The sequence below is a fragment of the Lagenorhynchus albirostris genome, chromosome 5 (genome assembly GCF_949774975.1).
Source record: "Lagenorhynchus albirostris chromosome 5, mLagAlb1.1, whole genome shotgun sequence".
Classification (NCBI taxonomy): Eukaryota; Metazoa; Chordata; class Mammalia; order Artiodactyla; family Delphinidae; genus Lagenorhynchus; species Lagenorhynchus albirostris.
Window position 1 is genome coordinate 74,244,379 of NC_083099.1, and position 27,730 is coordinate 74,272,108.

The window sequence follows — 27,730 nt, forward strand, 5'->3', positions numbered from 1 at the left end:
GCTGGAGAACACCCTATTGGCCTGATGAGAACCATCTTAGAACTGAGCTGTGACCTAGGACTCTTGCTACCCAGTCCTTTTTCCTTTCCTCTTTCTCTGAATCGTGGTCCAAAGGCTGCTCTCACCCTCTCTGGTTCCCTCCCTGTGGTAGTCAGTCTCCAAATGGCGTTCAATGATCCCCAACTCCCAGTATTCGTGTTCCTATGCAGTCCCCTCCCACATTGGACCAGGTTCGGTCTGTGTGACCAGTAGAATATAGCACAAGAGATAGTATGTCATTTCTGAGATAAGGCTATGAAAGGCACTGTGGCTTCTGTCTTGCTCTCTCCCTCTCTCTCTCTCAGATCACTTGCTCTGGGGGAAGCCAGCTGCCATGTTGTTGAGCAGCTCTAGTCCACACAGTAAGGAGCTGAGGCCTCCAGCCAACAGTCACCTGAGTGAGTTTGGAAGCCTTTAGCTGACCGTTGCCTCGGCTGACAGCTCAACTGCAACCTTCCAAGAGGCCCTGAGCCAGAAGCACCCAGCTAAGTCTCTCCAGATTCCTGACTCTCAGAAACTGTGAAATAATACGTTTGCTGTTTTAAGCCACTGAGTTTTGGAGTAATCTGATCTGCAGTAACAGATAACAAATATACTCCCCTCCTTTCAGAGGCTTTTCCTCCAATTAATCTTTTGCATGTCTAATCCTGTCATGGCAACAGCTTTTCAGAGGACTGAAACAACATAGGTGTCAAGAGATGACAATAAAAACAGGTAACAGTGGTGGACACTTCTAATCATGTATCATTTTAGTTAATCCTCACAACAGTCCTATGATAAACTATTATTGTCCCCATTTTATAGACAAGGCACAACAATGTTAACTCTTTTGAATGTGGAGAGAGAACTTAGAATAGCAGAAAGAGCTGTGTTTACCACAGGGGCTGCTAGTTCTGGCTCAGCTGTGTGACTCTGGACAAGCCGGTTCACTCCTCTGGGCCTCAGTTTCTTCATGCCTACCATGAGAGTACTGAAATAATTGGTCTTTGAAGTCCTTTTTAAGGATAACAATAAGGATTGTTATCCCATCTCTAGGATTCTGAGAGACTAACAAAACTAACATGTAATAGGTAAGATCATACACACATACACATGTGTACATATACAAACATATAAGACCCAAATGTCAACTGGAGTCATCCTTTCCTTGAAGTCTAGATATGGTGGGTTCAAGTCCCATCCCACCTCCCTCATCAAGTTCAATGCTCCTCCCAGACACTGAGAACCCTTTGGTGGTGGGGGATTGGAAGGGATGCTCTTGTGTCAGCCCCCTACACCCTGACCCCCTCCTCCAGTTTCCTGCCTGGTGACTTTTTGGGCTCTACCCTGCACAAGGCAGTTCTGCTTTTCTCTCTGTCCCTGTGCCAACCCAAATGTGAGACAAAGTCTTCCTCTCCTGGATCCTGGCCCTGTGCCCCAGCCCCATGAGGCACCCCCCTGTAGCAGAACACTGACTGTTGTCTCCAGGTCACTGGACGCACGGCACAGCAAACAGCTGCCTGTCACAGAGGGGCAGGCAGTCTTCCTGTCACCTGCCTCAGGCCTGCCCCCAGCACCCCCGACTCCCAGCCACCCAGGCCTCCCCTTCTTGCTGCACAGAGCTGTCAGATAAAATATAGGACGTTCAGTTAAATTTGAATTTCACATGAACAACAAATGATCTTTAATATAAGTATGTCCCAAATACTGCATGGAATATATAAAATAATTATCTGTTGTTCATATGAAATTCAAATTTTACTGGATGTTCTATGTTTTTATTTGTGAAATCTGGCTTCCTCTCCTTTTCCAAGGCTTCTCCTCACCTCTCCCTCTAAGATCACCCCTGACACTCCAGGTTCTAGTCACTGTGTAAGTCAGAGCAATTCTGGTCTCCCCAGACCTCATCCCCAAACTCAGCCCAGGTCCGTGCCTGTGTTTCTAAATCCCTCACGGACATCTGCTCCCTTATTGGCTCAGTGCACCTGCCCTTTATGATTTTTTTCTTGAATTCCTTCCTGGTTCTCCTAAACAGCACTTTCATCCCCTGTTGCTGGTATAGAAGTCGTCTTAAACACAAAAAGGCTTCCCAAGCTATCATCAGGGTATAGAAGGGTTGTCAGAGCCTTGATAATGCAAATAACACGGATAAAGAAAGAATGTGCTAGCAGAAACTGGTCAACAAGGAGAACAAGAAAGGGGGCCCATGAAGCTGAACCAGGTGGGCCAGCCTGATGGGAGGGGAGAGGCCCTGGGACAGGAGCACGGCTCTCCACTTCCCAGAAACCATTACCCACAGTAGCCCAGCATTAGCCTTCTGATAGTATTAGGGAGTGTGGGGGAAAACAGTTTCACCTTCAAATAAATTTGGAAAATTTCTTGTAAACTTGTTCATTTCACAGCCTTGAATAGGCCAACACACACTGTCAATTTGCAGGAGGGGGTTGAAGTATGCAGCCTTCTCCAAATGCAACTGGCTTTACACGTCCTTTTTTTGGGAAAGTTATTCATGTGAGAATGTTGTGCTTTGGGAAATGCAGCCTTATACTCCCCTCTCCCCTAATTCTGATCCTAGGCTCACCAAGCTACTTAATTTGAGTGTTCAGGTACCCACAAGTTGTGAAGGAAATGCCCTGTCATCAGATGCAAGTGTTCTAATCCTTGCAAAGGGACAGACCCCACTGAAGATGAACAGACTAGAACTGGGGAGAATAAATCAACAGGCATCAAGCATTCAGACCCTTTGGGAGTTTCATCTTATATTTTCAGTTAACTAACTGGCATTTTGGTTTATATACCAGGTGTCCTCCAGTGGGTGTGGTTAGCAGGAATCATTTCCCCAGAGGCTGGGGCACTGACAAGACCTCACGCTTCGCCGCTGGGCTGAGAGCATGGGCCCGGCCAACGTGATCAGTAGGCTCCCTGTCACCTCCCATGGAGCACCTTCCAACTCTAGAATTATGGGCTTTAGGAAATGTGGATCTTTCATAAATGTTAAATTTGCTGAGGATCAAAGGGGTCATCATGGGTCTACCATCTTAGCAATAGGCAAAAGGCCAGCTAGTGGCCTGAGGTGTATGAGGGAGGAGAGAATTGAGGAAAAGGGGAAGGATGACAAAGAAGAGGAGAGATGAGTCAGGGAGGTGCATAATTAGACACGGACAGGAGATTTGGTAGGTGCCCAATACAGCAGGGCAGTGGGGAGCAGAGAGGTGTGGGAAACAGGAGGACAGAGGAACCAGGCTGCTGTGGGCTGGGGCTTCAGAGCAGTTTCAGGTTGAATGCAGGAGAACAAGCCAGGAGGAGATGCACATCCCAGCCTGGGAAGGCCGAGAGATGGCTGTGGGTCTGCACAGCCACGTGGAGTTCTGCAGTAGTGGACAGAGTGTGGAGACCATCCCTGGGGGAGGCACCTGCTCTGAGCTCTCACATGGGGAGAAGGGGCAGGTGAGGGCTTGACTGGGGTGCTGAGTGATGGCAAAAAATCTCTGAGGACTGAGAAGTCAAAGCCTCCCATGCCCCACCTTCCCTTTCATCAGCCACTGCCCTGGTCCTACTCCTCTGATCCAACCTGGCTGTAAGAGGAGAGGGAGCTTCTTGTGGGCCAGTGGAGACCAGCAAGGTCCCTCCCTAGGGGAGCCCCACATTTGCCCCCACCTCTGCCAGGATGTCATGCTGCTGATTCCATTTCCTCTGCCTGGCCCCGGGGTCTGAGCCCACAGTCACCTCCTCTCTGCTTGTGACAGCCCCACCCTTCACCCCATTCCCCACCCAGTTCTCACAGCAGCCCACATTGAAACTGAATTTGAAACATTCCCTTACTTCCTTGTTCCTCTTGGCACTGGGATCACTGCTGTCTCAGCCCCAAACATCCATGGTGCCAGCACCCTCCGGAATCAGGGACCCACCCAACCCGACTCAGAGTCGCACAGTGTTTGACCTGAAAATGGCTATAGCAACTGACTAGTCCAACCTCATTTCACAAACAGGAACCTGAGGCGCAAAGTGGTAGCAGCCGCCCAAAGTCACACAGTGGTGAGACTGTCCAGGTTTCGGTATCTCCATGACCTCCCTGAGCCAAAGCAGCGCCCACACAGAGAGCTCCTGTGATCAAAATCCAGAGCTCATTTTTTCCAGCCTCCTGCCTCCAAGGGGTTGATGACAGCAGGGGTTGCTGCTGTCTCATAACCTCTGGAACATGCAAGGACCACTCTGGCTGCCCATTGGCAAATCCAGTCCTCTTCCTTCCTCAGGCCCTAGCACATTTTTCTACTCACTGACTTAACATAGGCCATCAAGTAAATGGTGTCAATCTAAATAAAAAGGTAAAATGAGGTAAGATAAAAATTGTCAGAAAAGGGCTTCCCTGGTGGCGCAGTGGTTGAGAGTCCACCTGCTGATGCAGGGGACACGGGTTCGTGCCCCGGTCCGGGAGGATCCCACATGCCGCGGAGCGGCTGGGCCCGTGAGCCATGGCCGCTGAGCCTGCGCGTCCGGAGCCTGTGCTCCACAGCGGGAGAGGCCACAACAGTGAGAGGCCCACGTACCGCAAAAAAACCAAAAACAAAATTGTCAAAAAAGATGAGTTTATTCAGGAATAGCAGAGGAATTCCAATTCAGGACACATATGGGCAGGAATGTACAGAAGGGAGAATTCAGTTAGAGTCTGTTAAAATAAAAAACAAATGGCGACCAGCTTTGAAAATTCCTGAGCAGATAAAACCAGTTCAGTCATACAAACAAAGTTCAGGTCAGCTTCTTTTGCAAGACCAACCTGACTTGGGTCATTTCTTCTTCATACCTCTGGAAACCATAAGCAAAATTTCCCAAGGTTGATATGAAGCAACCCCTGACCAACTCTTCATCATTTAAGAAAACTCCAATATTACCAGTTTTCTGTAAATCAGGCACTTACAAAAAAATCAGTCTCTCAGTCCTTAAGTTTTGTTTTCCTGAGGGTACAGGCAAGAGATTTTCCATTTTATATCCTCAGGTTCCATTTTAGATGGAAATTCTTTCACATTTCCCCCGTTTTGATCAAGATCTTTCGCAGAAAGCATTACTCATCAATTATGCCATTCAGGCGTTTTTGTTAATTTTTGTCTAAGGTATAGTTCTTTAAAAGGTTTAAATGGTTTCTGTTTAAATGGTTTGTAAGCATTAAATTCAAGGCCACCCCGGTGGATTCAATGTCTATAGGGAGTCCAGAATTTTGTTTAAAGACAATTTGGAGTCTGCTGTAGTAATCATAAATATATTTGGCAGGCTTTTGGGTGCACACCTGAAATTTGTTCTAGTTTAGTAGTTTAGAGAAAGCCCTTGGCATGGCGAGATGCAACCTTTGAGTATGGTACGAGCTTGCTCATATAACATACAAGCTTGGTCATATAACATACGAGCTTGGTCATATAAAAAATCTGGTGGTTGACTTAATTGGAATGCTAAAGATTGTTTGGGGCTTTCCCAATTAGCAGTTTTCATCCAATGCTGGACTTGACCTTCCCCAGCAAGCATGTGGACTGACTGATAAAGATCGGAGAAGCCAGGTTGATAAATTTGAATTGCAATACTGAATTCTTCAGCGAATCTGAGCATCCTCAGTTACCTTGGGAAAAATCTTTTATTATAGTTCTAAATTCAGCTTTGGTCCGTGGGATTTAAGAAATCCTCAGGAGGCCTAATTTTATTTATTTATTTTTTAATTGAAGTACAGTTGATTTACAATATTGTACTAGTTTCAGGTGTACAGCAAAGTGATTCAGTTATATATATTTTTTCCAGATTATTTTCCATTATAGGTTTTTATGAGATATTGAATATTGTCACCTGTGTTATACAGTAAATCTTTGTTACTTATCTATTTTATGTATGTATCTGTTAATCCCATAAGGCCTAATTTTATTTTATTTAAAAAAATATATTTATTTATTTAATTTTTTTGGCTGTGTTGGTTTTTGTTGTTGCCTGTGGGCTTTCTCTAGTTGCGGTGAGTGGGGGCTACTCTTTGTTGTGGTGCACGGGCTTCTCATTGTGGTGGCTTCTCTTGTTGCAAAGCACGGGCTCTAGGCACGCAGGCTTCAGTAGTGCATGGGCTTAGCTGTGGCATGTGGAATCTTCCCGAACCAGGGATTGAACCCGTGTCCCCTGCACTGGCAGGCGGATTCTTAACCACTGTGCCACCAGGGAAGTCCCAGGAGGGCTAATTTAAAAAGGGAATATTTTAGCAGACTCAGTTGGTTAGTTTCAGCACTAGAGAAGAAAGGGAGTTCAGATAAAGGAAGGAGATTAGAAGAGGGCAAAGGTGGATATAGAGGAGGCAGAGTAATGGGATTAGGGAAACATTGGCTGGTGCTGCTGAGGAAGAGGCCTCAAATGCTTTTTAAAAATCTGGGCTAAGTGAAATAAGTCAGAAAAAGACAAATTCTGTATATCACTCTTATATGTGGAATGCAAAAAATACAACAAACTAGTGAATATAACAAAAAGGAAACAGACTCACAGATACAGAGAACAAACTAGTGGCTACCAGCAGGGAGAAGGGTGGAGGGAGGGGCAAGATAGGGGTAGGGGATTAAGAGATACAAACTATTAGGTATAAAATAAATAAGCTACGAAGATATATTGTACAACACAGGGAATATAGCCAATGTTTTATAATAACTCTAAATGGAGTATAACCTTTAAAAATTGTGGATCACTGTGTTACATGCCTATAACATATAATATTGTACTATATCTCAATAAAAAAACTAGAAAAAAATCTCCTTTTTTATTTTCCTTCTGTTTAATCTCCTTCTGTTAACTTAGAAATAGTATTTTGTAAAGAAACAATTTTAGAATTCTGAATACTTTAGAAGTCTTTAGTCACCAAGTAAAATAGCTATTCCATTCATATGTTTAGTTCTATTGACACAGTCTTCTAATTTAGTCCATAGAAAAACAAGTTTGGGGAGATCTAAGGTTCTCCATAGTGGCCATTGAAGTTCTAAATTATCTTTAGTAAGGTTGGTCCAGTTAGTCAAAAATGCATCTGAGGAGAGACCATAATTTTTTAACATAAAACCAGCCAGGGTCCTTGAAGGAGGGCCACCCTTAGAGCATTCAGATGACTGGGATTACATATCTCAGAGGTTTTCTTCAGAGCAAAAGAAAATTCCTAAATAGTCTGAAAGGGGTGGTTTCAGAGTTGGGAGTTGTGTTTTGTTTCACAGAGTGCCTTTCATGGGATTCTCTCTCTCTCTCTCTCTCTCTCTCTCTCTCTTTTTTTCCCCTGGCAGACAGCCTTTGTCTCAGTTGTTTGACTCATGACCAGTTATCCCTTGTTACACAGAAATTGTCTTGCAGTTGGCAGGTGACCTAATGTCAATCTGGCCTGTCCACAACCAACTTAGCTCTCATGGGAGTCTTGCTTCAAGATCGAAATCTCTCATAACGAGGAGCGGGGAGTGCTCTCGTAGTGTTTATTTGCTTGACCTGTGCCCACTGATTATTTATTTACTTATTCATTCATTCATTCATTTTTGCACTCAAGAATTCCAAAGGAATTATACCAAAATTCTAGCGTGCTTCCAATAAGAAAACAAACAAGTACTCACCAAAAAGGACAAAGCCTTTAAATAGAGCCCAAGTAAAGTCATAAAGTCGGAGAACTCAACCAAAGGGAGGGACCTCAGAATCTGAGCGGAGACTCACCAAACTGGAAGTCATGGGTAACACATGGAAGCGATGAGTACAAGGGGCTCAGTGCATGCACCTGGCTGGTTTCTGAGGGGCGTCGTCCTTTAGAGGTCATTTCCTTTGGATCTTACTTCAGACGCCAAGGAATGTTGACCTAAATAAAAAGGTAAAATGAGGCAAGCTCAAAGTTATCAAAAAGATAAGTTTATTCCAGAATAGCAGAAGAATTGCAGTTGAGGACACGAAAACTGTAGCAAGCTACAGGCAAGTCTGATGAGGATCTGTGGTAGTCTGTATTTATGGGCAGGGACTGTAGAGAGTGGGGGACTCAGTTAGAATTTGCTACAATAAAAAACAAACAGAGACCAGCTTTGAAAATTCCCCGAGCAGACAAAACCAGTCCAGTCATATAAACAAAGCTCAATTCAGCTCATTTTGTGAGACCAACCTGACCTGGGTCATTTCTTCTTCATGCCTCTGGAAACTATAAGCAAAAATCCGCAAGGTTGATATGAAGCAACCCCTGATCACCTCCATATCATTTAAGAAAATTCCAATATTATCACTCTTCTGTTAATCAGGGATTTATGAAAAATCAGTTTCTTGGTCCTTAAGTTTTGTTTTCCTGAGGGCCCGTACATGAGATTTTCCATGTTATAGTTTCAGGTTCTATTGTACATTGAAATTCTTTCACGGTGGCTTCACCTAGGTGACCCTCAGTGTATTCACTGGAGAAGAAAGAGAATGGTCCCAGTAGACTCTTCCTCTTCACAGTGGTACAGTATTTGTAAAGCCAAAATGAGATTCAGATGCAAAAGTACTTGGGACAGGAACATGTGATGCCCTCACAAGGTGATGGGGAAAGGAGACCTTGAGCCTTGGCTCTGCTCAGGCCAGTGGCTGTGGCTGCCCTGACCCCCTACCTCCAAGCCACAAGGATTCTGGCTGACACTGTTCCCTCCCCTGGACGGTCCTTCCTCCAGCCCTCAGTGCACCCACCTGACACCACCTTCCTTTTAGGAAGAGACAGTGTCCCCTGCTTTGGGAATCAGATGGAACTGAGTTCAAATCTCTGCCAGCTAGCATGCTGTATGGTCTTGGTCTCAACAGCTTCCCCTCCTCTTAGGAAAAGTCTGAGATCCTTCAGATGGCTGATGACACCAACATCTGTACTCCTTGAGGTGTCTGCTTCTGGCTACCTGCCTCAGCATCACTTGGGGAAACAGGTAAAAGTGCAGGTGCTCTGGCTGAGACTCGGTGGAGGGTGGGCTCCAGAGCCGGCCTTGAAATCAGCTCCCCCAGGAGATCCTTATGCTTGCAGAGCTTGAAAACCTGAAGGATCTGACTCCTACCCAGCTCTCTAGCCTCATTCCACTCATTCCCCTGTCTTGGCCCCAATCCTTCTGGCCTTCTTTCAGACCCTTGATTAGGCCAAGTTTCTATTCACTTCAGGGCCTTAGCACATGCCATTGCTCTGCTCACAGCCATCTTGCCCCACCCCTCCCTGGCTAACTCCTGTTCCTCCTTTAGCTCCTGCCTGCCCCCCACTAAAGTAAGTGTTCCTGCTGTATGTCCCTAAAATGTTCTCTACTTTCCTTCATGGCACTTATCACAATTATTATTTGCTTGCCTTTCTGTTTAATATCTGCTTCCAGACAAGACTGAGGAGGGAAGAGACTGGCAGTCTTTCTCCCCACTGCCTTTATCTCTGCTTCTAGTCTCATACCTTGCACAGACAGGTGCTCAATAGACATTATTTGTACAAAAAAATTAACATCTGTGTTTAATTTTCTCATCTGTAAAACAGGATAAACACCTACTTCAAGAAGTTTCAATGATTAGAGATAATACATCAAAATGCCAAACATAGTGGATACTAAATAAATCATAGTTTAAAAAAAAAAAAAGACCAGAAAAATTTGATAACAAGCACAAAAGAGCTGGCATAGACCTTTACGCTTAGTAGCAAGTAAATTCCGGGAGGATGGTTCTGTTTTATTCCCCTACCTGTGCAGGAGGTGGCTGGCACAGGTACCAATTGTCAGGAACCTTTGGAGCCTCTGGGGGAAGGGAGAAGTGAAAGACAGAGGCTTGTGTGGCTTCGGGCTGCTTGCTGGAGGGACATGCCTCATCCCAGAGCTGGCTGAGGCCCAGAGGAGCTGGCGGGCAGGTGGCGGGCATTGCCTGTGTGATGCACAGAGGCAGGCTTCTCTCTGCTCAAGCAGAGGGAAGACAGCATGCTGAGGTCCCTGGGTGAATGTAAGTCTAGCTGGCCATCATGGGCAACATAGCTTAGTCATGACAAACATGATCTGTGCTGACGCATCTCACTCCACCAGACTAGGGGATCCCCATGGCAGGTGGCTGGGTCTTCCTTCCTTCCTTCCTTTCTTCCTTCCTTCCTTCCTTCCTTCCTTCCTTCCTTCCTTCCTTCCTCGCTCCCTCCCTCCCTCCCTTCCTTCCTTCCTTTGTATCTTTCTTTCTTTCTTCTTTTTCTTTTTTTTGTCAAATGAGAGTTAAGTATTTATTATCTGATAATGCTTTTAGTTTATTTTTCTGCAATGATTATTTGGGTAAAGAGTGTTTTCAGGGAGGAAAAACTGACACACTTACAAGGTTCCCGAAATTGGACAGAATGTTTATGAATAGAGCTCTTTCTTTACGATTTTTCTACCAGTAAGCTCCTAGCACCTAAATTTTCACACACTGCACCACGACCTTTCTCAAAACGACTGCCAACTTCTACAACCCAACAGCTTTTCAACCCACCCAAGTGAGTGCGGTGGACACAAGGTAGAGTGGGGAAGACTCAAGCAAAGAGTGCTTGAGTACTCTTTGGCAGTGTAACCCCCGAGGAAGGAGCTGTGGCAGCTTAAAACTCAGGATGTCTCTGAAAATATCAACACAGTCAATGAGATACAAATCTGAATTTTCTCTATTTTTGTGGTGTTTAGTGTTTCTGTTAAAGTGATTCGTAATTTTTGTGGTGGATTTAAGTTAAGAATAAAGAAGGACAAAAATCCCACAGCCACCCGCCAAGCACCTATTAACCAAAACCTAAAGTAGCGTTGACTCTCCTCGGTCAAGCCTTTTCGCCTAGGAGATAGATAACTGCAAAACCAACCTGGGTAGGATAACTAAGGATGTAAAAGCCAAAATGAAGAAAAATACACAATCAATGGCTTGATGTTATATATGGCTGTAATGCAGAAATACTGTAAACTGCAATTTAGTGTTAATGCTGTCAACTAATCAGAAACTTCTGAAAACAGGCAAGGCCTAAACCATCAGAATAAATATACCTTATGTTTTAAGTCTATCAGCTTGGGATTTAAACTATTGCATGTCTGGTAGCATACACCCTGAAAAAAAATGCACAGCTAAAACAGATGAGACAGAAAGTACCCAAAACTTAAAAGACAAGAGCATATCTCTTAAAGATAAAAATCCTTACTGGAACCACAGAACTTATTGAAGGAGGGCCATTCCACTTAAGTTTTCTTTTCATCTTAAAACCCTATTTTCCCCAGCTCTATGCACCACCAGTCCCTACCAACAGGAAACGTTCACAAGCCTCTCAGATAGTCTCATCCACCAGAGGACAGACAGCAGAAGCAAAAAGAACTACAATCCTGCAGCCTGTGGAACAAAAACCACATTCACAGAAAGATAGACAATTCAAAAAGACACATGCACTCCAATGTTCATTGCAGCAGTATTTACAATAGCCAGGTCATGGAAGCAACTTAAATGCCCATCAACAGACGAATGGATAAAGAAGATGTGGCACATATATACAATGGAATATTATTCAGCCATAAAAAAGGAACGAAATTGGGTCATTTGTTGAGATGTGGATGGATCTAGAGACTGTCATGCAGAGTGAAGTAAGTCAGAAAGAGAAAAACAAATATCGTATATTAACGCATATATGTGGAACCTAGAAAAATGGTACAGGTGAACCGGTTTTCAGGGCAGAAATTGAGACACAGATGTAGAGAACAAACGTATGGACACCAAGGGGGAAGAGAGGCCGAGGGGTGGGGGTGGGGGTGTGATGAATTGAGTGATTGGGATTGACATGTATACACTGATGTGTATAAAATTGATGACTAATAAGAAAACAAACAAACAAAAAAAACCACCCCTATTTTCTAGCAACAAGTTAAAGACAGCTCCACTTGCATTAATCTACAGAACCGTCCATATGCCAGTGTGAGGCTGCTGTTCCAATACCAGCACAGCTAGTCTGCCTTTCCACAAGTGGTATTTTGGCAAAAATGTCAAAGTCAGGACAGGTCGTGGGTTTCTCCTTAAGAAGGTCATCCCGTCACCCCTCTCTTTCCCTCCCCAACACGATCCCCAGCTCACACCAAAAAAATAAATAAATAAAGATTGCAGTAGTAGCATCAGTGTGCACTGCCAGTCCACCTGGGGGCCTTAATTGCTGCCTTCTCCTCCGGCATCGTCTTGCTGATCACTTGTCCAGAGCGTTAGGTTGTCTCGAGGAGCTGCGTGATGAGCGTCGAGTCCCTGTAGGAGTCTCCACTGAGAGTGTCAAGCTTGGCAATGGCGCCATTGAAAGTTGTCTTGGCCAAGTGGCAGGCTTGCTCTGTGGCATTCCGGATCTCATAGTAGAAAACGCAGTAGTTAAGGGCCAGGCCTAATCTAATGGGGTGAGTGGGCTGCGTGTGCCCTTTGCTGACCTCATGGGCTTTGCTACATGTCTTCTCAGATGACTCCTCGAAGGTCGCCCTCTTCTCTCCGTGGTGACTTTGGCCAGGTAGCGGTAATAGTCCCTTTTCATATTCAGGTAGAACACTTTGCTCTCATACTGGCTGTCCTGGCAATTCTTGATTGGGTATTTATCCAGCAGACTCAGCTCATCCTGACACACCAGCTCCTTGTCTATTTTTTCACGGTAAGCACGCACCATGTCTACCTTCTCGTTACCCTCTGCAGATATCTTCTGCTCAGCGCTACTAATGACCCTCCAGGAAGAACGGCGTGCCCCAGCTACACTCTTGTAGGCCACAGAGAGAAGGTTTCCTTCTTCACTAGACACTGGCTGCTTCAGCTCTGTCACGTTCTTCGTGGCCGCGGCCCTGTAGTCCTAGCGTTCCGCCTGCTCCACCAGCCGGGCTTCTGCACCAGTTGCTTGCGGTCCACCGTCTTCACGGGTTGTTTCGGGCCGGGCAAGGAGACCGGGGCGGCCTGGAGCCTGGGTGCTGGAGGGACCGACCCAGGCTGCGGCTAGAGCTGCGACCCTGGGACCGGGCGCGAGGCATCTGCCGGGTCTTTCTTTTTCTCTGGGGGTCTCCCCTGCACCCAGCACAGAGCCGGGCACACAGTGGGTGCTCCCTTAATGATATCGAATGAATCTGTGGATTCATTAATGAGCAAAATGGCCTGGCATGGTGGCTTCAGTCTTGGGGGAGGGTCATGGGCGTGTGTGTGACACTTTAATGGACCGGGGCCGGGGAGAGGATGACTTAAGAAGAGACAGGGGAGGCAAGGGCCTCAGAACTGGGAGTGGGGGTGGTCAAGGAGTTGAAGGGGTGGGGAGGCAGGCCTGGACTCAGCGAGACTTGGTGGCTGCCTTCAGACGTCTGAAGTACTGCCCTGGAGGAGGGAGCTGGGGGCTGATCGGGCATGATGAGAAGCCAGGACTCATTAAAATAAGGAAATCTGTCTAACAGTTTGTACTGTCAAACACCAGCACAAAGGTAGTGAGTTTCCCATCACTAGAAGGGCTCAGCCAGGGCTGGGCAGTGCCTGGTGGGGCTACTGTAGAGTAGGGTCTCAAACTTTTTTTTTCCAAACCACAACCCATATAAAAATATAGTTCATGCTGCAGTCCTCCTCTGCACATGCACAGAGAGTTTTTTAAAATGCTACTGCTGACCCACTCTGTTCGCATGAGCCCCTACTGCCTGGTGCTCAGCACAGGCCTGGGGAATGCATCACGCTAGTTGGCCCCAAGGCCCTATCAGGTCTGGGACTCTGTGGCTGTCTGTCTTCTCAAGGAATTCAAACTCCTGTGAATAGTCAGATGAGAAAAACTCATTTAGGAAGGTAAATCTTCGTTTTAAAAACTCACAAAACATTTACTCTTTTCTTATAAAAGAGTGCTTAGTGTTGACTATACCAAAAAGCAAAAAGAATGAATGTCACTGACTACTCAGAGAATGCCAATGTTAATATTGGGGTATATTTTATTCCAAGTCTATTTTTTTTTTTTTTTTTTTTGCAGTAACCAGGCCTCTCACTGCTGCGGCCCCTCTCGCTGCGGAGCACAGGCTCCGGATGTGCAGGCTCAGCGGCCACGGCTCACTGGCCCAGCCGCTCCGCGGCACGTGGGATCCTCCCAGACTGGGGCACGAACCCGCGTCCCCTACATCTGCAGGCGGACTCCCAACCACTGCGCCACCAGGGAAGCCCTAAGTCTTTCTTTTTTTTTTCTCGTTGTATATAGCTCTTTAAAAAACTTTTGCGATAACATGGCATAAACGATTTTGTGAACGTTTTACTGCACACTGTTTTATTGTTTTCCCTGATTGCTGTATATTCTTCCACAAGATTATTTTTAATGAATGCATTATATTTTATTGTACTAATGCATCATTAGAACTTAACCAAATTCTAGTTGTCATCAATTATGCACTTTCCAGCTTTTGCTATGTACGTATGTCTTAGTATACTTGGCCTGTAATTTCATTTGGATAAATTCCTAGAAGTGAATTTTGAAGAGTAGAAGTAAACTCTTAAGATTTTCATTATATATTAACAAATTACTTTCCAGTAATATACGATTTTATAATCCCAAGAGCAATTATGAATGTGAGCTTCTCCATATGCTCATCAATCCTGGCTATTGTCATTAATTTGAAATCTTTACAAATGTGATTTTTTTTAAAAAATGGTATCTTGTTTTGATTTTACATTTCTTTAAATACTAGTGGGATTTAAAACCTCTGTGTATTTCTTTGTTTATTCATGTCCTTTGCTCCCATCTTTATTTTATTTTAAAGTATTATTATTACTTTGTAATAATAATATATGATATTTACTATATAAACAGTAAATATATATATAAACATATAAATATTATGTTTATATATTAAGGATATCTTGCAAATATGTTGCAAATATTTTTCTTTAGTTATTTAAAATTGCTTTTCAAGTTGACTTATGCTTTTTGTTTTACATACAGGGTTAACCTTCTTTTAAAATATTGCCAAATGTATTCGAAATGTTTGGACTTTGCATGTGATTCTTCTTTCTTCACTGCCCCCTCTGCCTCTTCCCTCCCCACCATGCACACTACAGATGTAGATAAGCAAGTACTCTTTATGGTTGGCGAGGGTTATCTCATTTTCCAGTCTCATTTTTTTTCCGCCACTCTCCAGGTCACAGTCAGGTTATGACCATATAGTTAAACAGAAGGGTCATGGGAGAAAAGGCAACTGTGGATATTCTATGTTCTAGACTACTCATCCCCATAATCCCAAACTGCAGCCATGCTGGGGATTCAGGCCCCACTCTCCTTCCTGGGCACAAAGCCCTGTCACCCCGACTCTGCTCCACATGGGACAGAGGGGGGTTAGCCTGCACTCCTCCTGGTGTCCTCACCCCTGTCCCTGATGGGCCTGTCGGGAAGATTCCAGGGTGGAAAGGCCTTCGAAGCCCTGTCTCTTGGGCTGGGCACAGCCATTCCTGTCTGGGATCGGGCCTCTCACAAGCCCCCAACCTCCATCTGCCTTTCCAGCCCTGACCGCTCCACCAGCACGCTCTCTTTCAAACTACAGATGCTTTCACTGTTGGAGGAGGTTAAATAGCAAGAGTGAAAAGCTGTGGAGAGAGACAGACCTGTGTTCTAACTCTGGCTCTGGCCCCTATTAGCTGCAAAATCCTGGACAAGTTACTTAACCTCTGAGTTGCTCAGAGACAGTTAGTTATCTGCATGCAAGTAATTTATTTACATATAAGAGGCAGGATAGCAAATAGGCTGTTGGTAATGAACAAAAGCAAAACAGGATTTTTAAAAGGCAGGAGAGGAAAAAATTTTCTGGGAACTGTGATTTTCTTTTTAGATTTTCTTTGTCAGTTGATAAGTGGGTGGCTAGGTGAGAGGCCCATTTAGGCAATCAGCCCTGAGCAGGCTGGCTGGGCCTTGGAAGGCAGCAGTTTTCATTGTTTACAGATTCTCTGGGGAGCTTGAGAATTTAGTATGTGGTATACAGGAGGGCAGACTCTGTGAGGTCCGCCATGCCCCTCATGTAGGCTGAGTCCTCACCACTCCCTCATGGGAATCTCTCCCAGTAACCACCTCCCGGGTTAGAACTGTGAAGGCTTTATGGGTAAGTACCTGTAAACGTTAAAACAGGACAGTCGGGTCTGCTATAATGATTGTCTCAGAAATACTAATTTGTTCCAGTGCAATTGATACATGAGGGAACAATTTGAACCTACTGCAAATTTCACATTTGCTGATGAATGATTTCATCTTCGGGAAACACTAGGTGAAAACAGAAATCTTCACCCAGGTGAACCAAGCCGCCTGGGAATACAAAAAACACACATGGCCACACCCCAGACACCTCCAGCTACCTCAGTTCACCATATCCTTCCATATCTGGTAATCGCATAACTGATACCCTCGACCATCCACCATAACACGCAGCCACCCATGTCCAGGAGCCAACATCCCTTCCAACACCCACATCCAGAAGCCAGCTTCAGGTCTTTCTTGAGGTAAAGTACCATACTTATCATCGTCCTGATGAACTTCTTAACCATTCAATGTGTAAAGCCATGCTAACGTTTTAACTAGGTGTATTTTTTTTTTTTTTTTTTTTTTTTTGCGGTACGCGGGCCTCTCACCGCTGCAGCCTTTCCCGCCGCGGAGCACAGGCTCCAGACGCGCAGGCTCAGCGGCCACGGCCCACGGGCCCAACCACTCCGCGGCACGCGGGATCCTCCCAGACCGGGGCGCGAACCCGCGTCCCCTGCATTGGCAGGCGGACTCCCAACCACCGCGCCACCACGGAAGCCCTAGGTGTATTTTTTTAAGTTTTTTTTTTTTTTTTTTTTTGCGGTACGCGGGCCTCTCACTGCTGTGGCCTCTCCCGTTGCGGAGCACAGGCTCCGGACGCGCAGGCTCAGCGGCCATGGCTCACGGGCCCAGCCGCTCCGCGGCATGTGGGATCCTCCCGGACCGGGGCACGAACCCGTGTCCCCTGCATCGGCAGGCGGACTCTCAACCACTGCGCCACCAGGGAAGCCCAACTAGGTGTATTTTTTACATGTCATTGACAAAGTTTTTGAGTGTTGTGCCCCAACCTCATTTTCCCCATAAGCCCTGTGATTTTTATTCCACGATTTTGCAGAGCGCTGTGAATTTTAGTAACACATGTGCAGACTATAGCCAGGACCAGCTACATAATGTGTGGGATCCAATGCAAAATGAAAATGTGGGCCCCCTTGTAAATAAAAACTAAGAATTTCAAGATGATGGCAGCAGAGCATTAAACCAAGCTCGGTGCCCTCCTAATCCTGAGGTCCTGTCTGCCTGCACAGAGACACACCCATGAAGCCAGCTCTGGTTGTAATAGAACTGACTATGCTAGCACGTAGCAAGTACTTGATAAATGTTAGTTGTCATTCCTATTGTGGTTTCTTTAATGTTTAAGCTATTTTCACACTGTAAAGCAGAAATTCTATAAAGACCCAGTCATTTATTTATCCATTTTACAAACATTTATTGAGAATCATCAGGGGTCAGGCACTGTGCTGGGCGCAGAGACCTGGGGGAAGGGAGTACCTGGCACTTGAATGAGTCGCCCTAGTAAACCCAAGGTAGGGGAAAGAGCCAACAAGCTGGGCCAGCTGGACTTGGGTTTCCCTGGTGTCGGATGTCCGGAGACAATTCCCCTTTGATCTCTCCTGTTTCTGCAAGTCTGGGGAGCAGAGGTACTGACAGCCTTTTGTTCTCCACTATCTTTTCAAGGATGTTTATAAAGTGTGAACAGCCTTGGAAGAGAGAGATAGTGTCTCCCTCGGGGACAGAATGCTAATTTGTTTGCCATCCGATATAATAAAGATAACGTCTACCTTGGGGGAAAGGTTGGGCAGGTTTTCTTGCAGCCCTTAAAAAGATTGGTGTTTTCTAAGGTCAGGGTTCCTCAGCTATGATACAAATCCACTGTGTCCCAGCATCCACTTGGGCCTACCTCTGCACTGCCCAGTAGGACTTTGTGGGCAAGGGAAGCCAATGTGAACATGAAGTTCAGCCTACTTGCTGCTCCTTGAGTAATAAAGCCCTTTGTCTCTGTCTTCTACCTGAATCCATGAAACTGTGCAGGCCAGTCCAGGAGAGACCAGGAGGAGGGGCCAGGCCGGGGCACTGGGCACCTGGGAAACACCTGACTGAGCAGGACAGCAGGCAAGGAGGCTAAGGTTTGCCTGGGAAAGAGCCTCAGCAAAGACCTGATGAATAAGCTTCATTCAAACCCTGAGGCACTGTGAGGACCCGCCAGGTAGAGTTGGAAATGGAAAAGACAGCTGCAGGGAGAAGGGAGCCAGGGCAGGAATCCCTGGGGGCAACTTGAGGGAGGACCTCCTCCTTAGCAAGCAGGTGTAGGCCACCTGGAAGCTTGGTCAGAGCTTCCTGATTGGGGGTGGGAGATGGCGGCAAAGCCAGTGAGGAAGGGTCTGAGGTCTCAAAGAATCTTCAGACACCGGAGGGAAGCCCGGAGCCTCTGGCCAATGCTGTTCCTGTAGAAAGCCCCTCCTCCCAGAGATGATGACTTTCACACCCTGGTTCCCACCTACCTTCCCTCTCTCCCTCCCCTCCAGGAACTAAAAGTCCTCCATCCCAGGTAGAAAACAGAAACACCCACCCAAGGGAACCCCCAAACGCAGGTGCCTTCTGCACAAAGTCCCCCTCCTAACCCTCGCCTCCCAACACAGCAAGCTGGGAGATGCTGCTCCTTGCAAAGCAGGCTCCTGGCATGTTCCTCAGGCCCTTCTCTGCAATTTCCCTCCTTTCCGAGGCTTCCCTCACTCAGGACAGTCATTCTGGATTCCAGTCAGGTACCCAAAGGGTTTCACCTACATTCCAGGAAATTTGGGTGAGTCAGCTGCGAGGACTTCCCACGTTTCTCATAGTGCCATGCAAGCTGGCAGCACCAAACGGCTAACACCTTGTAGGAGCCCTGGTTGCACTGCCTCATTTGCTCTTATTACCACTCCTTCCACGCCCACACCTGGGCTGCATCCGCAGGGGCTGGACTCCTGATCTGCCTCAGTCAGAACGACTATCTTCCCGTGTTCTGGGGACTCTGCCCACAGCAGCCCTTTCCCGTGGTTCGGTAGTTCAGGGTCTGGCCTGGATGCCTGAATCAAACCTGTAAATTTGCTCAGCTCTCCCCTCTGGCCTCCGCATTTTCTCCTTGCCTTCCTCACGGGCTGTACTCATCTGATGAAAGGCTGTACTTTAGGTCCTGAGAAGGGAACAAGAAGTCGTTGTTTTTTGTTTGTTTGTTTTTAATGTGTTGGTCATTTATACAGAAACGCAGACTCACGGATATGGATAAAAGCACCAGTGAATTTTGATTTTGCCTCTCATTCTTGCCGAGGGCTGGTGGGGAAGGAAGGAGAGGCTCTAACCAAAGAATAAGGGTTTGGGTTTCACGGTCTTCATTTTTTTTTTTTTCCTTTGCTTCCAGTTTATTTTGACATCTATAGTGACAAGAGTCATAAAATGGGTTTTAATTAAATACCATAAAGCAATTGGAAAGAAACAACTCCCTTAATTGTTTTACTGGTAGAAAACCCTCTGGTCAAAAATCTCACCTAAACTCAGACGCATATACCTCTTGTCACCTTGATAGCTTCACTTGAGTATCTCATCAATACCTCCAACCTCAATACATCCCCAAACTCGAATGAATGACTGTAGGTCTGATTTGCCAGGTACAGGCTCAGTTTAAGTTGTTGTCCCAGTTGCTCCAATGGTGCCTCCTTTCATTTTCAAATGTGTGCTGCTCGGGACAGAAACAACATGGTGACCCTACCGAGAAGAGACTCATGTCTTTCCCTCCTGCAACCTCCCTCCATGCCTCCAACTTACTACTCCACTGATGTTCCCTTTCTCAGTTACTGGCACCATCCTCCTTCCTGTGGCTCAAAGTGGAGCAGAAGAATGACCCTCTCCCATCAAGCCTTGTGGGTTCTATCTCTGAAACCTTTCTCCAACCAAGCATTTCTCCACCTCCCTGCCACTGTACTTCTCCGTACACCATCATCTCTTGCCTGGGCTATTCTATGAGGCCTCCTCTCTCATCTAGTCTCGCTCTTTCACAACTTGATTTCCACCTTTTTTGAACCAAAAGTTGGATCATGTCACCCCTGCTTAGATCCCTGCAATGGTCTCTCCTTGCCCTTGGATAAGGAGTGCCAAAAGGAGCAGCCTTTTGTGATAGGCCCTAGCGTGATAGCCCAGTGTGATAGGCCCAACAAACCATGAGTTTCGTGTTCTTAATCCTTTAGGCAAAGTACAGTGATCTTTACTCCGATGGCATGGGGTGGGGGGGTGGGGGGGCCTCTGAAAGCCAGGTCCTTGCAGGTGTGTGCCTGCTCTTGGCAGAGGGGCAAACTAACCAAGGGCGGTGGCCTAACTATCTCATAGGGACCAGGGGTTTGGGGTTTGGCTGCCCAGGACTGTTAAAAGCGATCAGACATTCAGGGGCTCTCCAGGCAATAACAGTCATGAAAGCTTTCAAAGCATTTTTAGAAAGCCAATCTCACACTTAAATTAGGCTAATACGATAAGTATAAATTATATATACCAGTATATCTTTCCAGGGCCAGCCCGGGGGGAAGTGGGCTCACCTGCCGGGCTTCCCTGAGGAGGCCACCTGTCCTCTACCGTAACGACCCACAAGTACCCTTCGCAAGCTTTCTTCGAAGAGATTTTATTGGGCTGGATGAGTGTCCCCCCAAACTCATGTCGCCTCAGAATGTGACCATATTTGGAAATACAGTCTTCACTGATGTCATCAGCTAAGTTAAACTGAGGTCATACTGGATTAGTGTGGGCAGTACTCCAATGACTTTTGTCCTTATAAGAAGAGAAAAGAGACAAAGACACACAGCGGGAAGATGGCCATGTGGTGACGGAGGCAGAGACTGGAGTGGCGGAGCTGCAAGCCAAGAAATGCCAAGGATGCCGTCAACCACCAACTGGTAGAGAAGACGAGGATGGACTCTTCCCTGGAGCCTTTGGAGGGAGTGTGCTTTTGCCAACAACTCGATTTAGGATTTCCGGCCTCCAGAGCTGGGAGAGAATACATTTCTGTTGTTTTAAGCCACCACATTTGTGGTACTTTGTTACGGCAGCCCTGGGAAACTAATAGGAGAGAGATCCTCTTGGACTGCCCTCAGTGAGTCTGTTCCATTGCTCAACATACACCCAGCCCTCAGGACCGCACACCCAGAGGGCCCATCAGTAAATGCCCCTACCCCCATGTCTAGATCCCTCTAGATTGTGACCCTGTGACGGCAGGGGCTATATCTTATTCATCTCAGCATCCCCTGTGCTGGGCACAGTGCCTGGCACACAGGTTCACAGAATAACAGGGCTGTTGGAGTGCCAGGCTGACCCTGAGTTTTGTTGCCTCTGCTGTATCCTGGGGAGCAGGGCTTGCTGGGACTCCTTGGCTCTGCTCCCCTTCCCTCCCCTTGGCCAACCCCTCCAGCTTCAGCTAGTTCCTCTCCCCAGGGAGCTGGGGAAGAAGGAGAGGACCTCACTTCCCAGCTAGGTTTTGCTCCAGGACTATTTCCATTTTCTTCTTCTCTGATCCTCTGGTTAAATTCCCCCACCCCATCCTCTTTCAAATTCCTTCTGGATTACTTTCTCTAGAATATCACCTGCGCTATGTATCAAATCTCAGTTCTTCAAACAAGAGGCCTGGCAGCTGGTCCTGGATCAGGGCTGGGAGCCCACCCAGGAAGCCATCCTTGAGGGACTCCACCTGTTTCCCAATCCACCTGCAGAGTCCTTAATCCAACCATGATTTTAGCTCATCTCACTAATGATCTCATTTTACTGTTGGTTCTGCCTCTACCGTTAGACTGTCAGCATTAGACCCCAAGTGTCTGAGAATTCGCTCACACACTGTAGACTTAGCTAATTCATGTTCATTGACTTCCTGCTGTAGGAGAAGGAAGATCAGAGCAGTGTATCAAAACATACCAGTCTTGATTCTAGCCTAAGGAAATGAGCTTAAATAGGAAATCATCTCTGCACTACTTGTAATAGGGACAAGTAAATAGCCCGTGTCCAACTTAATTAAATAAATTATATGGCAGTCCACTCAATGGAACATTATGCTGACTTTAAAAATGTGTGCATGAAGTGTTTCATAACAATGAGAGGAAATGTTTAGGTTTAAAGTTATGTGGTAAAGTAGAATCCAAATTTATCTATGATGTGATAGATTAAAACTATGTATATGAGCTATTCCTGGAGAAGTAGCTAGAAATCTATCAGTGTATTAAGAGGGGTTTTTCAAACGTACTGATGATGTTTTTCTCCTCTCCAGTTTTAAATATTTTCCATATCTGCTATCGTGAGAATGTATTACTTTCATAAGGGGAAAACAACAGCGATGGTAAACTTTATTTGAAAAAACTCTTTAAGGCCTGGGCTGGGCTCTCTGTCAGAACCCTGTGTTGGAAGTCTCTGCTGGCCGCCCTGTCTGAGAGGGCAGGAGGCCTCATCATGACAGCCCTTACTGAGCATTGCTTGTGGACAGAGGTTTAGGCTAGAGGCGGGTCTGACTGGGGTTCTAGGAGTGCACAAGACAACCTAATAACCATGGGAGGAAGAGCGCAGAGCAGAATGAACACTGGAACCATGGGTGCAAGCCCGCATCTGCTGCTGAACAACCGTGTGACTTGGGACACTCCCTTTTCTGTGGGCCGGCACCTCTTCCATGGCAGAATGAGCAGTGTGGACTCCATGATTGCCAAGGTTCTTCTGGTTCTAAAATTATGTTCAGACTCTTTTTTTCTTTCAGAATTTGAGAAGGGAAGCCTACCCGTAGGTCACAGATAGTGAATCTGAGCTCCTAGGTGCTGGCTTTTTGACTGAGCACTGTTGCTAACTTCCAGGACTGAGTTTTCTTCTCCTTCAAGTTGAGTGAATGGATAAATTTAGACTCCTGGGCCTCAAGTCTACGCCTTCACCCCTGCCCAGGCACTCAGCACGGAGCCTCCTTCTTGGGTACCCCAGGCCTGGAAGGTGTTGCTTGGGGAGGCATTAGTCCCCCTCCGCCGCAGAGGGAAAATGAGAAATGAACTAACTGGTGTGAGAACGCAGGGCACTTTTAGAGAAAGGGCCTTGAAGCCCAATCCTGGGAGAATGACAGAGGCCTTTGTGTGGCCCAAACACCAGGGCCCTGGCTTCCACCACGGCCTGGGAGCCAAGATCTCACGAGCAGAGCTTGCCCTTTGTCACCTCGGCTCCCTCATCCGCAGTGGCCTGACACCAACACATAGCACACTCCCGTGGCGGGTCCAGCCATGGGGGAGCCCCCGCCCCAACCGGCATCAATCCCATTGGTCTGTATCTTTTGCAGCCTGGGAATCTTGCCCTCGCAAGCAGATCTCCCCCTCCTCTGTGTAGCAGGAGCCACGCCCACCAAGACCATAACCACCACCCCCTCCCCTTGCTGGACTGTTGAGTAGAGAGCAGTGGTCAGAGAACTTGGAGTTGTGCAGATTTGCGTTTGAAACCCAGCTCAGATGGTCAGTCTTTATATGGTAAAATGGTCATCCTCTTTTAAGTGAGTGTCTCAGGTTGGGTCCTGCTGGAAGCAAACGCTGAGATGGAGTGAAATGGAAAAGTTTATTGGGAATAACACCTGTGAAAGGAAAAGGCAGGAGGCAGGATTGGGCGGGAGCCAGCACAGCTGACAAAGCCATGAAGTCCCTACAGGTGCTGTGGGATTCTCTGGGGCGCAGACTGCCTCTTAAAGGAATCCTGTGGGACTGGAACTAGCCAAGTCCTTGCACCACTGCCTTGCTCAGTCATTGACCTGAGGGTCACCATGAGAAGGGAGTGCTCCTGGCTTGAAAGTTGAGGTGCACCTGAAGGAGCTGACAGCTGGCGCTACCAACTAACCACTCTCCTTGCAGCCAACAGTGTATCCATTCTTAAAGGCGTATCTCTGCGTCTACCTTGGGGAAATAACTGTTCAGCATATAAGCCCCCACCAGCAGAGGATAAGCGCTCAGGGCATGTTAATTCCATTCTTTGGCTTTGGAGCCAGGCAGACCTAGGCTGGAATTCCAGCTTTGCGACTTCCCCGTGTGACCTGGGCAGGAGTGATTCAGGACAGTTAGCATTCCCCAGTTGCACCTGATCACACAACCCGGACCGTGACTCAGTCATGATGAGAGTGCGTGTTCATTTCCCTGAACGTCAGTTTTCTCAGATGTGAGGTGGGGATGGTGATGTGTACCTTGCAGGGTTACGGGGACATACACAGGGCCTGGCACTCTAGTTCAAGTCTTAAGATTGAATGAATCAGGATGAATACATATCTGACTTCCTGCCCCATCTCAATCTAAGTGTTTTAAGGCTGGCCAGGAGTAACTTTATTAGCAGCATGAGGGTCTATCAGGGCATAAATTATATGGAGGTAAGCAATTTTAACCCCATCCCAAGATGAGAGTCTCCCACTTTGGGTAGCCTAGGAGAGAAGTCTCCTTTAAAGATCTTGACACGCTGCCCAGAACCCAGGCTGAGTCTATTCAAGCCACATCTGTATCTTCCTTCCACGTGGAAATGTCATAATCTTATCCGTGCTCCAATTTACTGATACCCCAAGTCAAGACTGAACTCTCTGGCCCCCCATGGAATATCAACCTCAATTTGGTTTCAGATTCTTGCCCCCGAGAACGCCCAGCAGTCTGTAGGTCTAGGAGGTCTCCATCAGACAGACCTCTGGGAATCTACTCATCTCTTCCCTTCTCACTCACCCCTCTCTGTCCCCATCAGACGCCTCGGGAGAGGAGAAGGAAGGACAAACAGATAAAGAGGGGCATTTGTCATAGAGACCCAGAAGCACACCAACCCTGGAAAATGGGCAAGCCAAGAGGTAGCTGGACTCAGAGGGAAATGGGAAGGGAACTGGAGGCAGGCAGGGAGAAGATGAATTAGATTCACACGTGCCAACATCCTAAAACCCAAAAGGGACGCAAGAAAGACCTCAGCATGCAAATGAGCCTGGAATTCTTCTCCAGACTCCTCTTCATGCCCTGCTTCCCTCACTTGTTTCTACCTTCAGGGTTGGTGTCAGGATGAAACGAGAGGCCAAGTGCCCTCTACAGGTGTCTTCACAACTATAAAGCACTTTTACATGTTTGAGCTCATTTTATTTTCACAACCTTTTGGGTAGGTGTTATTTGACAAAGACTTTTGTTTGACTGAACTTTAGTCAGGCTCCTAAACTTCCTTCTAGGCCCGTCTGTGCACTTCCCTGTAAAATGCGGTTTTAGCAAGAGCCCTGCCAAGTCAGTTTAGCAAGAGTCCTGCCAAGTCAGTTTAGCAAGAGTGTCCCATCCTCAATATCTGGAACTCTCAATGTCTGATCAGGCGCTTCATCCTCCTCCATCCCTTCAAGGTGATGTCTGATCACCCTGGCCTGTCTTCGGCCAAAAGTCCTGTTAGGTTGGTTTAGCCAGAATCTGCTCACCCCTGATGTTTTTTCTTAGTAATTTTCTATCCACTGACCCTTACCCTGCTTCTTGGCTATAAATTCCCACTTGCTCATGCTATATTTGGAGTTGAGCCTGGGTCTATACTGAGGTCCCTTTTCTCACATTGCAAGAGTCCTGAATAAAATCTGTTTTTATGCTTTAACTACCCGTCCAGCTCTGTTTTTTCTTTGACATATTATCCTTATTTTATAGATGAGGAAAATAAGTCTCAAAGAGGCTGTGACTTGCCTTGGGTGGCAGAGCTGGGATTCAAGTTCAGGTATCCTGAGCCCAGTTGGAGTCTTGGCCACCACAGTAGCTTCTGGAGAACACTCTGCGCCTCCAGTGTCCCTTGCATTGGAAAGTGGGAGGTTTGCTGTGTTAGGTTGACAAGATGTCCAACGCTTACTTTGGTCTAACCTGGAAGCTTTTTTCTCTTCTAAATAGGAAACTGTAGTCCAGTAAATGTCACCAAACAAAACACATAGCAAGTTAATAGAAAGAACTCATGAGCAAGAACTGACACAGAAAAACTGATTAAGAGACCAAGTTGGCCTTGGCGTCTATGTACATTTTTTCCAGTGATATCTTCCTCATATCCTGTCCCACTGCTCTATGCTTAAAATTCTTTACCCTTATGGGTTTCCTTCTCCTGGGAAAGAACGGGATCAATGGATCCATAGAGAGGTGGGACTGCTGGGGGGACCATGCTACTTCTCTGAAGTAGTTGCACTATAACTGGAAAGTCCAGCCTTTGGGCTTTGGCTGTAATTGGGATTTCAGCTTCAGAAAGCAAGTAGCCGACAAGGTGGTGGAGCCTTCCTGGTCCTCTGAGACGGCGCCACAGTGTAGCCATCCACTCGTCTTTGGATGTCTCCAGGTTTCTGCCTGGGAACGTAGAAATGCCGATTCCTCATCCTAGGCTGTGCAGTGAGAGCCTGAGCTCCCTGCCTGGGGACCAGTCACTCCACAGACCCCACACTCAGGGAATGAAGTCTGGAGAAACCAGGGAAGCAGGGGTTCACACCATGGGAAAGGGTGGGGGAACATCGCTGTTGCTGTCCTTTGCAGAACTATACCGGCTACCTTCTTTCCCCTTCAAACTCTGCCTGACACTCTCAGTTTGGAGTTCCTGTCCCTTCTTGGTTATGCTTGTGAGTCCCAAGAAGTCAAAATGGGGTGCCCTGGTCTCCAAGGTCTCCAGGAGCAGCCCCACTTCCTCATGGGCTCACAATCTCTTCTCCCCAGGTTCTACTCTCTACCACACTACCCAGCCCAGATCTCTCAAGCAGCTTCCCCAGGTTGCCTTGGGCTTTCTGGACCCTGGTTCTGCTGCGTCCTGTCCTGGAAAGAGGAAATTCACCATTTGGTGAGGGTCTACCTTGTGCCTAGCACTGAGCAGATATTCTGAGCCCAGTCCTCCATCCCACAAGTAGCATACGGGGTGGGGGGGTATTTCTGATTCCCACCTCTCACCCCACATTGTTCCCCCCACTTGCCATATTTCTTAGGGTCTCCTCAAGTTTCACTCTCCTATTCATACAGCCCCAAACTCACTCCCTCTTAGCCCCTCTCTTTCCCGTTCTGCCCTGCCCTTCCTCCTGAAATGACCCGGCTGCTCCCGCTGTGGCAGTCCGAAACGCCGGCAAGAAAGGGGTAGCCCAGGACACCAGGCAGGACGGGGGGCCCTCATTTCCGTGTGTCCTGGTTTCTATTCCCCTACATGCCCCTCCCATCCCTCCCACTACTTGGCCCAGGCTGACTAGGAACAGAGCAGCCTGTTTATATTTTTTATTTTTTCCTGGTAGGGGAAGGGGGTGGAGATTGAGGAAAGGAAAGATGGGTCAAGGATGATTAGCAGGGGCCCCACCTTCTTTTGTCCGCTTCCCCTGGTACTCTGGCCCCTCAGGGAAATACACCTGTTTAAGGCCAGCAGCCAGTGGGGACAGGTTCACCTCTGCTGCTTGCACTACCACTTCTGTGCTGAGGAGCTTTCCCAGGGGAGCGTGAAGGACTCTTTCTGGAGCCATGAGGGGTGTCCACTGCAGGAGGGTCCCCTGGGTGTTCCTGAGCTGCTTGTGTTCCTGCATCCTTGGGCCAGTGCTCCTGGGTAAGTGATGCATCTGGGACAGCATTCTGGGGACAGGGTATCAGCTGACGTCGCCGATCCCATCCGAGGAGCTGGGGTCTGTCATGGGGAGAGAGGCAGAGAGGTAGAGAGAGGTGAATGGATAGAGATGGGACAATATAGGGGAGAGAGAGGGAG

The 27,730-nt window shown here is 47.1% G+C and overlaps 1 protein-coding gene and 1 pseudogene across 1 annotated transcript in view; one reads left to right on the top strand and one right to left on the bottom strand.

The window, feature by feature from the left end:
* Positions 1–12,135: 12,135 nt before the first annotated feature.
* On the bottom strand, positions 12,136–27,494 carry LOC132520247 (14-3-3 protein gamma-like; annotated as a pseudogene).
* The window catches only part of MUC4 (mucin 4, cell surface associated), a 51,439-nt gene continuing 51,201 nt past the window's right edge, over positions 27,493–27,730 (top strand). The window contains 1 exon segment of the mRNA XM_060149038.1: positions 27,493–27,574. Coding sequence (XP_060005021.1) covers positions 27,493–27,574 — 82 coding nt within the window.